The sequence below is a fragment of the Pseudonaja textilis genome, chromosome 3 (assembly GCF_049901715.1).
Source record: "Pseudonaja textilis isolate UNSWEBS1 chromosome 3, rPseTex1.2, whole genome shotgun sequence".
NCBI classification, from domain to species: domain Eukaryota; kingdom Metazoa; phylum Chordata; class Lepidosauria; order Squamata; family Elapidae; genus Pseudonaja; species Pseudonaja textilis.
In genome coordinates, this window is record NC_141992.1 from 78,569,039 (window position 1) to 78,581,260 (window position 12,222).

At 42.1% G+C, this 12,222-nt stretch overlaps 1 protein-coding gene across 2 annotated transcripts in view; it reads left to right on the top strand.

Moving 5' to 3' along the window:
• Positions 1-1,011: 1,011 nt before the first annotated feature.
• PLPPR5 (phospholipid phosphatase related 5) overlaps positions 1,012-12,222 on the top strand; it is a 92,476-nt gene continuing 81,265 nt past the window's right edge. Inside the window, exon 1 of one of the 2 annotated variants that reach the window (XM_087930173.1) lies at positions 1,012-1,598. In XM_087930173.1, the coding sequence (XP_087786299.1) occupies positions 1,362-1,598 (237 nt within the window). In that variant the 5' untranslated portion in view covers positions 1,012-1,361. The remainder of the gene's footprint in view (positions 1,599-12,222) is intronic. The other variant, XM_026700125.2, reaches the window with a different exon arrangement.

Here is a 12,222-nt window from a genome sequence, read left to right on the forward strand (position 1 = left end):
GGAGAAGGAGGAGGAGGAAGAGGAGATCTCGCACATCCCAACTGGTGCACTGGGGAGTTACGTGTGTGTGTGTGTGTGTGTGTGTGTGTGTGTGTGTGTGCGTGCGCACACACACACACACACAAACATATATGTTTTCTTAAGTTTTCGCGGGTACTTACATGTATGGTATTCAGCTTTGTTCGGATATTTTTCCACGTCATTATAGTTGTGCTTTTAAAGTTGTAGCAACGTTTGGGCAGAATCTTATCTGCCATCATCAGGCTTCTGTATTGTGTTCGTCTATCTATATATATAGAGGAACACAAGATATAGATATAGATAGATAGATAGAGAGAGAGAGAGAGAGAGACGAACACAATATATGAAAGCAAAATCCTCACTGGGGGGCGAGAGAGAGAGAGAGAGAGAGAGATTTCAAGCACCCACCCACCTCTCTTCCCATCCCTCCAGCTCCCATGCAGCTTCAGAAACGGCGCCGGCGCTGCCTCCGCAGCCGCGCTTCAAAGCAAGGGATCGAGCGCGGAATTGCGGATCGCGGCGAGCCCTCAGCCACAGAGCCTTGGCTGCGAGGTGGGAAGGGCTGAACCCGCCCGGGGGAAACCAGGAACTTTGCAAGAAGCCGGCGCCTGAATCCTCGCCACCTTCGGAGACGGGGAGGGGGGAGGAGGGCGTGGATCCCGGCCCGTTTGCCCTTTGAAGAGTTGCTGGGTCCTCTTCTCCAATCTCAGGATCGGGCGGGATCTTTTTGCCCCCTCCCCCTCCCCCTCACGATTTCTTGAGAGCGCCCGACTCTCCCCTCCAGGGAGGCGATTTCGCAGCATGGAACCCGTGGTACCCGCTCCGCCCTCGGCGGCACCGCGCTAAGGGCGGAGGCATCCGAGCCAGCCACCCCGCTTTCTCCCCCACCCCTCAAAAGTCCCACTGAAAGGAGGATCGCGCGGGAAGCTTGCCGTTGGCTTGCTCCCCCCACCTCCACGCCGCCTTCTCACGCTCGCTGCGTCGGGATCGCGGCGTCTAAAAACCCGGCGGAGTTTTCGGAGCTCCCTTCGAGCGGCGCGGAGGGCTACGTGTTATTCCGAGGGCAGCTGTCCGAGGCCGGCCTGCCGGTCCACGTGCTGCCGGTCCCAGCGAGCGGACGGCCCTATTCCTTTCCTGGGGACTTGGTTTTTACGCCTTGGTGCTCCTCCGCCTCCTCCTCCTCCTGCTTTTCCTCCAGCTGCCGTCGCAGCTACCGCCGCCGCCGCCGCCGCTGCTGCTGCTGCCTGGGACTAGCCGCCGCCCCCTTCCCCGGTGGATGCCGCCGGGAAGCGGGCGGAGCGCGCAGCCGGGGAGGGGGGCTGCCGCGGCCGCCGGAGTACATGCCAGTGCCCTCTCCTCCTCTTCCTACCAGAATGCTTTACTTCCAGATGGTGATCATGGCAGGGACCGTGATGCTGGCTTATTACTTCGAGTACACCGACACCTTCACGGTCAACCTGCAGGGCTTCTTCTGCTACGAGAGCGCCTACCGCAAACCTTACCCGGGCCCGGAGGAGAGCAGCGCGGTGCCCCCCGTACTCCTCTACTCGCTGGCGGCGGGGGTGCCAGTCTTGGTGGTAAGCATCTTTGCGAGCGAGCTAACCGGCCTCCCTCCCTCCCTTCTCCGCCCGCTCTCCCCTTCCTCCACCACCGCTCCGAAAGTGCTGCTTTCCGCCTTTCAAGTTGGCTCAACTTGTTGCTAAAGTCTCCCTGAGGCGGCGCAGGTATCCCGAGCCGGGTTGGGCAAGATAGAAAAAAAAAAAAAAGAGGCCTCCGTGCACATACACATGCATAATGTATGTGGCTTTACGTATGGGTATGTCTTTGAGGGTATAATCTGCCCTGGCCCGATTTTAAACCAACGGGATTCATCGCCTGGGCTGATTTTTCCTTCCTTGGGTTTGGTGGCGTATTATCTCCCTTTTGCACGACCTTCCTCCCTGCCGGGATCAGTACCTCGGGATTGTCCGTCTCAACTCACTTTGGGGTTCCCGCTTAAAATTGCCAGAGTGGTGCTGGTGCTGGGAGTCCTTTCTGGGTTTGCCTCAGCTGGAAGAGCCATTTTCTAAAGATCGCTAGTATCCTCAGCCCCCCTCTTTTTTTCTTCCTGAAGCTGGTAGCGCTGGTTTTGGAAAGAAGATACAGCACTGGATTTTTTTTAAAATTTTATTTTTTTAAATGCCATTTTTCATGGCATTTTTATTTTGTTCAGTGCATTGGTTAGTCACAGACGAGCAGGCATTTTCTGGTGGTGTGTAGCAAATATTTCTGCTAGCGAAAATGACAAGCTTGTCTGTTTCTGATGGTCAAAACGGAGAAGGGAATAGGCATTTTTCTTATTTCTGCTTCAGCCCTTTCTGTATTGGTTAGGAGGAGCCAGAAGGTGAGATATAGGCAAAATCTTGATGTGGGGTTTTGCGGTGTCTTCTAAAAAAAGGTTCATGAATAGGTCTGTTGAATTCAGCTGGCTTCCCAGAAAAAAGAATTACCAAGGAGCATCTGTCTTGAAAAAGCTCAGAGTACAAGTTGTAATGTCATTAGACAGAAGCATTTAATAGTCCCTCAGCATATTGAAGCCATGAACAAAAAGGGGAGGGTGTGACCATTCAAAGTGGGATATATTTAGACACAAATGCACACACATGCCTAGATGTGCAAGACACTGATAAAATGATGCTGCTGGGATTCTCCCTGCCAGCAATAAATTTAAGGCAAGAAAAATGGAAAGGGATAATTTGGAATGTGCAGTTTTATAAACACACTGTCTTATGAATCTCTGACAGACAAATCATGCCAGCAGGGCTATGCAAGAAATCTCATTGGTTATCACATTCTGGAGCCCTTCACATTGATTTAAAGCCATAAAGCCACTTATGCCCTAACGATAAAGTATTTGAAGCTGAGCTGGTAGTTTTTCTTCCCATTGTATATGATGGTTTCTCCTGTTGAAAAGAATGTTCTGGGATAAAAATCAGTTCACGTTACAGTATTTTGTTATAATATACATCCATGTCTGGAAAACCAGAAAACCAATGCTTCCTTACCATTGCTTTAAATTATTACACCCATATTTGCATATGGGCATATCATATATTTTTATCAGTTACAGTTTGGTCTTATGATGTCTTAAGGATGGCTACATCTAGGTTCTTGCTTATGCTTCTTAGCATAAGGAGAATATGAAGAGGATTATTCTGTGCTCATGCTTGAGCCCACCCCCCCTTGAATTCCCAGGCCTAAATTCTGCATAAACAAGCTTAAAATTGTGCTGTAACTTAGTCCTCTGAGTTTATGATGAGAGGTGTTGGACAGTGTCAGGAAAAGAACAAAGCCTTTTCATTTAAAGATGTCTTGTTTCTGACACATGCAGGCCTTTAAAGAAGCATATTAGCAAATAGAAACTTAGAAATATGCTTTGTCTTTGCAAAATATGTATCAAATTAATCTTGTTTTCTCTAGGCAAGTCCATTGTTGATGAACACCCTGCTGCAGAATTGATTGAATTGTATAGAGGGTGATGAGTCTTCTTTGTGTTATTTATGTTATTTCTTTATGTTATATACCAATATATGTTGTGTTAGCTTGGCATTATTTTCCCTATGAAATATATATTTTTAAGAAATCTCTTTTTTCTTGGCAGTCACAATTATTTAGACATGTGTATTTTTGGAAAAATAGAATCCAGAGAATGTTTACAGTGGTTATTCTTTATTTCCTCAGTCCAGACTTTGATACATAACCTCCTCCAGTCCCAACATGTCACTAATTCACACTAGATTTGTGGGTGTGGTTGCATCATCTCAATGTCAACTGGAAGAAGGAGATGTCAAACAAAAATAGTTATTTCTCTAGGCATGGCTTTAAGACAAGGTTAAAAATATATGTTTTGTGTCTCTAGATTACTATCCCCAACACACAGATTTTCTCAACGACATTAAGTTCATCTCATCTAGTCACTGTGGCTATAGATTACCTCTGGTATGTCTGTAAGTACTAGTTGCTAGGGAACATGAATGGAAGAGTGCTCTTGTATTCTTGTTCTACTTGTGGGTTTCTTGTAGGATTTGCTTGGCCGCTGTGGGAACAGAATGCTGAATAGTTCTAATCTGTGTACCCATGATTATTTGCACCAATCTCTTCATGTTTACTCTGAATTCAAAATGGCTGACAAACATTGCCTTAGCTACAGCTAAATGTTTCCCACATAGCTGAACATTCTTCATTATTTCTTAGCTGAGTCTGGTTTTCCCTCCTGCTTTTTATATGGATTGTTCTTTTTGACCATAGAGATGTTCCTCCTGGAACTGGTATCTCAGGCCAAGGGAGTGTTTGCAACAGAAGAAAAGAAAGAAGCACAGAGAAGAGTTTCTTATTAACCAGTTCTATTCACAAGGGGAAATCATTACATCTCAAACACTGTTGCTGGCAGGCTATTTCCAAAGATACAAGATATTAATTTTTATGAAGATTTGTGGCCAAGTGAAATATTAATAATCCGCTGCTCTGGCAATATTATTTTAAAATGGCCATTAAAATACTTTTTTATTTATCCCCTGAAATGTTACATTGCAAATAGGAAGCTACATTATTTATAGCTAGTACATATGAAACAGATTGCTCTGTTCACTCTGAAGAGGATTATGAATACAATGAAATTGCTTTGGAAGAGCTTCCATAATTAATATGATCAGCAGTCCAGATGAGCTTCAAATTCAATAGATTATATAATTTGAAGTATGCTCCCTCAAAGTATTCTTTTTGGTGCCAACTGACTCATTTATATGTATTTGCAAGCTAGATGTCTGTTACAAGTTCTGATATAGGGAAGGAAGGAAGGAGACATGGAGTTATCCAGTTTTGTTCTTTAGAGCCAGCCATTCTGTATATACAGAATCTTTCATATTAATTTCTGGAGAAGACAAAGTGGCCAAGCTTATTTCCCTCAGGGAGTGATGAATTGTTAGTAGATACCTATAATTTTGCTGACAACCAGTGAGTTTGCTTGGATGCTGACACCAGGAAGGGTAACTCATGTTCAAAGATCAGAAGTAGATCTTCTGTTATTTTCATACACTACAAATATCTATATTCTACAAATACCTGGATAAAGACTTTGAGAGGATAATCTATAGAAGTAAAATCCCCTCAGAAGGAGAAAAATAAAATCAGAGACACCCATTGATGTCATTGTCTTATCCCATAGTCTTTTGGAAAAGATAAAAAGACACTCCTCAGTCCTTCCACCTCCCAAGGTTACCTGCCTTGCCCTGCACTGTGATTCTTTCAGGGTCTACTGAAATGTCCCTTTCAGAGACAATTGAAATTTAGGTCCAACAAAATAAATTTCTCAAGTTTAGCCTTTTGCCCCAAGCTTAATTTCCCCCCAAGAAAATGAAGGACAGAAAAGGTAAAGATTGCATTAAGAACCCTGTGAAGGTTACTAATTACCGTATTTTTGGACTATAAGACGCACTCACCCCTCCAAAAGTGGATGGAAATGTCTGTGTGTCTTATAGAGTGAATATGGGCCTGTTTTTGGCCTCCCAAACCCTCCGTGGGTCCCATTTTTGCCCTCCTTGGCATCCAGAAGCAGTTTGCAAACCAAAAATGGGTCCGTTTTTGGCCTCCCAAATACTCCATGAGTCCCGTTTTCAATCTCGCCAGGGAGGGCAAAAATGAGACATACAGAGACTTAAAACCATTTTTTTCTTGTTTTCCTTCTCTAAACCTAGGTGCGTCTTATGGTCCAGTGCACCTTATAGTCCAAAAAATACAGTAACTTTCTTTCTGGCGTTAATCTGCCCAAAGTACCAAGCCTACTACTCACTGCCTAGCAGAGTTCCCTCTTATGTTTATTGGCCAGTAAGCCTGTATGAAGCACACCATTAGGTAGCAGGTGCTAGCAGAGGCAGTCCTTTGGCTTCTAGCTATTCCCCCTAGTTATATTTATTTATTTTTGAATGGGGAAAGACTGACAATTACGTGACATCCTGCCAGTCTCGATTCTCTAATCAGCTTCCATAAGTAGGATGAGGGTGGGAATGTCAATTTGTCTTTGCCTTAGGCTGAAAGTTTGGTTGGAAGCCCAGATTGATCATAGCAGAAAGTGATTAAATGTTGTGAATGTTCTTATTTATACTAGTAAAAGCAGCACAGGTAGAATGCCTGTTTGATCCAAAGGCAGAATTCTGTCTGGAGTTTTTACATTCAATTCAAATAACAGAGTTGAAAGGAGCGGTTTAGCCCGTGAGTTCAATCTCCTGTTCAGTGGGCGAATCCAAATTAAACTATCATTGACAGATAAGTGTCTACCCTCTGACCACAACTTCCCTGAGTAATTGTTTCCACTGTCAAACTCGTCTGAGAGTTAGAAGCTCTTTCCAAGATTGAACCAGAATCTGCCTTCCTTAACTTAAATCTATTGTTTCCTGTCTAATAGTTGGCTAGCTTATCTTGACTATCAGATATATTTCAGTTATCTGGAGAGAGCTACCTTTGTCAGACTTCTTAATATTCCAGTTTCTTTAGTCTCTCTTTGTAGAATTTATTTTTTGAGGGGGTATTTGTTGCCCTTCTCTGAAGCTCTCAATTTATTTGAACTCTTCATACAATGTGCTGCCTGGAATTAGACACAATAATTGATGAGCATTCAGACCAATTCAGAACGAAATAGAACTGAGTGTTCCTTTGTGTATCAAGTCTTTTTCTATGCTTGAGAAACCATAATTCTGTTGATGTTGCCTATTCAGTTTTATCTGGTTACAATGCCAGGTCTTTCACACAAGTGCTACTCCCAAGCCAGACATCCTTTATACTGGTGCTCTTGAGCTGTTTCCCAAGTGAAGAATTTTTCATTTGTCTTTATTAAACTTCACTCTGTTATATTCAATCAATTTCTGTAATCTCACAGCAGTGTTCTGAATTTTATTTTTGTCTTCTAGTTTATTTGCTAGTCAACCCAATCTTGTGTCACTTTCAAATTTGATAAATGTTTTCCCCCTTTCTTCATCCACATCATTAATAAAAATGTTAAGCAGTATAAACCCCTAAGATTGACACCAGCTAATACCTGATTCCAGTTTGGGTTTTATAAATGACCATTGTTTTTATGTCAGTCATTTATCTACTTCATTGTTATGTTAACTAGACACCAATCACCACTTGCTGATATAACCACATGTTAATAAATACAGAACATTATCTCCTGTGCATATAATATACAGCATACATTAATTGACAGTGCAATTGAAGAAGTAGGTTTGAAATATAATACACTTTTTTATTAGGGTTTGTAGCAGAAACACATATATCACTTGTCATAGATATAATAGAAATGAGATAAATGCATGTACAAGTGAAGAACGTATAAGAGCATAGATCTAAAAAATAAAAATATTGTGTGGTTATTAAAGAACTGAATGAAATTCCTTTTGGAGCTCAGAATGAAATAATTCCACCAAGAATATCCCTTTAGAATTGGTTGTATTCCCGCAGAACAAAAATCAAACTCCCTCTAAGATTCTATCAGAAGAAAATCTGGATAGAGAGGAAGAAAATGAATCCCAGCCCATTTATAGAAATAGATTTACATTTAATTTAAAATAGATTTACACTCCTTGTTTTGAACTGAAAAACAGTAGAACATGTGCATAAACATGATCTGCCAAAATTGTATTTTCATCTATCCGCTTTTCTACTCACCTGTCGTAAATAAATCTCCCCCATATCAGGGACTGAGCTTTCCCTTAAAATAAAATTAAAAAAAATGAAGGAAGTAATTTATTTGTAAGATACCTGAAGCAAGATCAAGACTACTGATCTCCCTGAACATTGTGATTTGCTACTGAACAGAATGTGTGCAGTATGCAGCATGCGAATGCCCTCTGAGCACACCCAGTTTGGCTCAGATAGATCAATGACTAGTGTATTTATCACCATCTGTTGTATGTGACGGTGGGTAGGCCATGGGACGGATGATGGATGAATTTCAGTGGAGGACATAATGGTTCGGGAACTAGAAGACCAATGTAAAGTCACATCCAGAGTAAGCATCTTTCATGCATCACCCTGGGAGAAGAAAGAGATAACTAGGTGAGGCATGTTAAGTCTCATCCAGTATGAGGATAGCCCTGGTGCTAATTGAGCACCTGAAACAAAAACTGAATGAGTTACATAACAAAAGTGAGCGTTGATTATGTATATAATTTGACAAAGAAATATTTTTTTCTTACACTTCACCTGCTTTTTCCTCACCTAGGTTATTTGGTGTCCCTTACTTGACCTTCAGTCCACTGTGTTTAATCTGAATTTATCCACCAGAAATTGGGGGCAGTGGTAAAAAAAAATTGGTGACAATGTTAATATGACACCCTCCCTTAGTGAGCAGGTTGTCAACCCACAAGCAGAGTCATGGTTTAGAAAGCTCATTTGAATACAATGTATATTCATGCACATGCATTTTTCAAGATTTATCAAGATTAAGACTGACAATGTGTGTGTTGTTTTGTTTAAAATCTAATCTGGCATTGCCCTATTTGGAAATAAAAACAGATGGAAAGACTTGTATATTTGATAAGGAATGGCTGAGAATCACTTTTGTATCTTGGTAGAAACATCAAGATGGTGGCCCACAGCCTGAGTTAGAGATGCTGACAGGAGAAAAGAAAGAAACCAATTTCTTAGGTATGAATGAGAAAAGCTTTCATCTGCTACTGCATTTTCTGAATGAAAATGTTTTCCCTGAATCCAGGAGTGGGAAAATAATTTTACCAAGGAGTCGCATGAGAAACTGGGACTGTTCTGGAGGGTCGAACCAACACATTTATTACATTTGATTTCTAATATCTGATTGACCTCACATAGGCTGGACTGGGACACTCAAAGAGTGGATGTGGCTCAGGGCCGTACTCAGCCCAGTGGGCGGTGGAACTCAATCTGACTGTGCAGAAAAAGTAGGAACACCCTCAGGAACATAGTGATGCCCAAATGATATGCACACAGTGACTGTTTCCTCTCTGTGTTGTGGCATTGAATGTAAGTGCATATTGTGAATTCATATTGTGAATTTCGTTGTATTGTACAATGACAATAAAAAATTCAGTATGTTGCAGTATTGATACAGTGAAATCACACAGATGCTTTTCCTGGAGTCAGCCATGCTCACAGCAACGGCTTTCAGTGAAAGATACAATTGGCCAACAAAATTGCCAAATTGCCCCTGTTGGAGACTGACTCCGAGGGAGAGGAGGAACAACCGACAGGGAGTGGAAGTGTGGCTCCAGAGGGGGAAGGGCAGAGGCTGGCTGGGCAGTCAGAGGAAGACCCAGGCCCATCCCCTCTTCATCCTAAGGCACGCAGGGAGGAATGGAGAAGGGAACAATGTGGCTTATGCGAGAGGAAGCGGCCATGATCCCCCTCATTGGCTGCAGCTGGGGGGAATAGTATGTAGAAGGGGCGTTTAAAACACAGCATTGCTAGAAGCAAAGCGTGTTTTATTTCTGGTTGAGGTTTATCTTGGTTGGTGTTTTTCCAATGGACTGTGCCTTGTTATCTTCTTGAAATTTGTAATTAATTATCCTGGTCTGTCGTGGAAATTCCTTCAGTGCGGTTTGTTTTGTTTTTTTATTTCTCCATTATCTGTTCTTTGAGTTTGGACTGTATTTCTTTCTTTTGGAGACTATTTTGGAAAGAGTTTAATCTGCAGCTGAGAACAATTGAACGGTAGAGCCAAGTTGGAGGCATTAAAGGAAATTTATTTATGTTTGGGAATTTGTTATGTGTGTGCTGCTTCCCAAGTAATCACAGAAAGTGGGATTAGTGGGATTTAGCAACTCTATATGTCTATTAGATAGGAGGTTTTTTTATGATTACTCCGTGACCTTAGGTGTACTAAGTAACTTGGTTAACATTTATGGCTTTGTGACTGACTTCAGGCACAACAAAATATGCCACAATGTATTTTTTTAAAAAACGGTGACCCTAATTTTTGCGTTCCAGACTGGTAACCCAATTACAGTAGGTTTAGGAAAGGAGACCTTGATTGGTGAAGAAGGAAACTGATTTTACTAACAGACTTATGTAATACTATTGCAGAAGTGATTTACTAACTGCCGGTTGTTGTTTTTTCTTAGTTCCAATGTACAGGTAGTCCTCAACTCACAACCATAATTGAGCCCAAAATTTCTGTTGCTAAGTGAGACATTTGTTAAGTAAGTTTTGCCCCCTTTGAAGACCTTTCTTGCCAATTGTTCAGTGAATCACTGCACTTGTTAAATTAGTAACCTGGTTGTTAAGTGACTCTGGATTCCCTGTTGACTTTGCTTGTCAGAAGGTTGCAAATGGGGATCATGTGACCCCAGGACACTGCATATTCACCGTCATGAATATGAGCCACATGCCAAGCGTCCTAACCTATGAGGATGCTGCATCCGTCATAAGTGTGAAAAATGGTCATAAGTTACTCTTTTCAGTGCTGTTGTAACTTTGAACGGTCACTAAATGAACTGTTGTAAGTCAAAGATTACCTGTAGTCTATAGTCCTGCGACATCTTAATTTTCCTCCAGACAAGTAATCCCAGGTTTGAAATATTTAGCTGTTTTGAGATTGGTCATATTTAGCACATAGCTACAGTCTAACTCAGGGATGTCAAACTCGATTTCATTGAGAGCCTCATCAGGATTGTGGTTGACCTTGGGGGCGGATGGGCATGGTCGGTTGGTCACAGCTGTCTGGGTGGGAGTGGCTGGGGTAGGCGTGGCCAGCTTGATGTCATTCATGTTGGGGGGGGGCTTTATTAGCCCGGGCAGGGCTAGGGATCCATTGTCTCCAGCGCACACCTAGGGGACAGGACAGGAGTGGCCCTTCACTGGCTCCATGTCAGCCCCGTGGATCTAAGGATGACCGCGTGGCAGACTGGATGGCTGCCGCCAAATTGTAGATTAGCTCCCGGCTGGCCTGGAAACAGTGAAGGACCAGCCCCAGAGGGCAGATCTAACCACATTGCGGGCCGAATCCAGCCTGCGGGCCTTGAGTTTGACAACCCTGGTCTAACTGAACCAAAACACCCACACCCACAATTAGCACAGTCTTGCTTTCCTTCTTCCTTCACTACATTCCTCTTCTTTCTTTAGAACCCCAGAGTCCAATCCTATCTGAGAAAGAAGCTCCGTGAATGGTGACATTCTGTCATAATCTATACAGGGTAAAGAAGATTTCTTTGACTGGTATCTAGGCAAAAGGGGCACAAGCATTTTTTTTTTTAAAAAAAAATCAAAATGCGATAACATTTGGAAATGGCTCAAGCAGACACCTTTCGGATTCATTGGAGTATAAGGGGAAGAGGTGTATCACAATCAGACTTGCAAAATTCTACTATTGCAACCAACCTCAATAAAACTAATTTTAGCCTTCCGGTGGAGTTGATTTCCTGGTCTGTCCTATCCAATTGTGGCCGATGTCATGTTAGACTTCTGAAACAGTGTATTTGTTCGGGTTTTGCTCCATTCCATAATTAATACATACAGTACTTTTATGTCTTCTAATATATATTGACTTTAGACAACATAATGGAATAGTGTACTGCCTCTAAGTCCTAATGTATAATGCCTCAGAGGCAAGCTGAATGGGCACAACATAGATGAATGGTGAATTATCTTTTACTTCTATCTGGCAAGATTCTTACATTTATATGGTCATTAGATTTCAAAACTGAACCAATTTATGGGCAATTATTTTATCTTAAGTACTGTAAAAGGCAAATTTATTTAGTTAATTTGTATTTAACTGAATTTATACTCCACTAAACTCAAGGCAGCTAATAGCAGCCAAAATATAAGAAATAATTATTAGCCCATCAGATGCCACAAAGCCATTAAATGGAGTCTTGGTAAAATATTGCAGTTTTTTTTCAAGTGTGTGATTTGTTACTATGCAGGAATTAGTATACCTGTTGAGACATACAAGGTTAGTAGCTCTTGGTGACAACTCCTAAACCGTAACACAAGAGTGCAGAGCTTTTTTCCTTAAGATCTCCAATACCTTAGCTAAAATTACCAGGATTTCTATTCCGGTCATGGACGTAGACCAATTCTAAAGCAGAGTTATTCACTATCATGCTTTTATGTGCAGAAGGAACAAAGCACTTGCATTAAAATCTTCTACATGCCAACTTCTGCAAATATGTATTTTCCCAACAGCGTTGT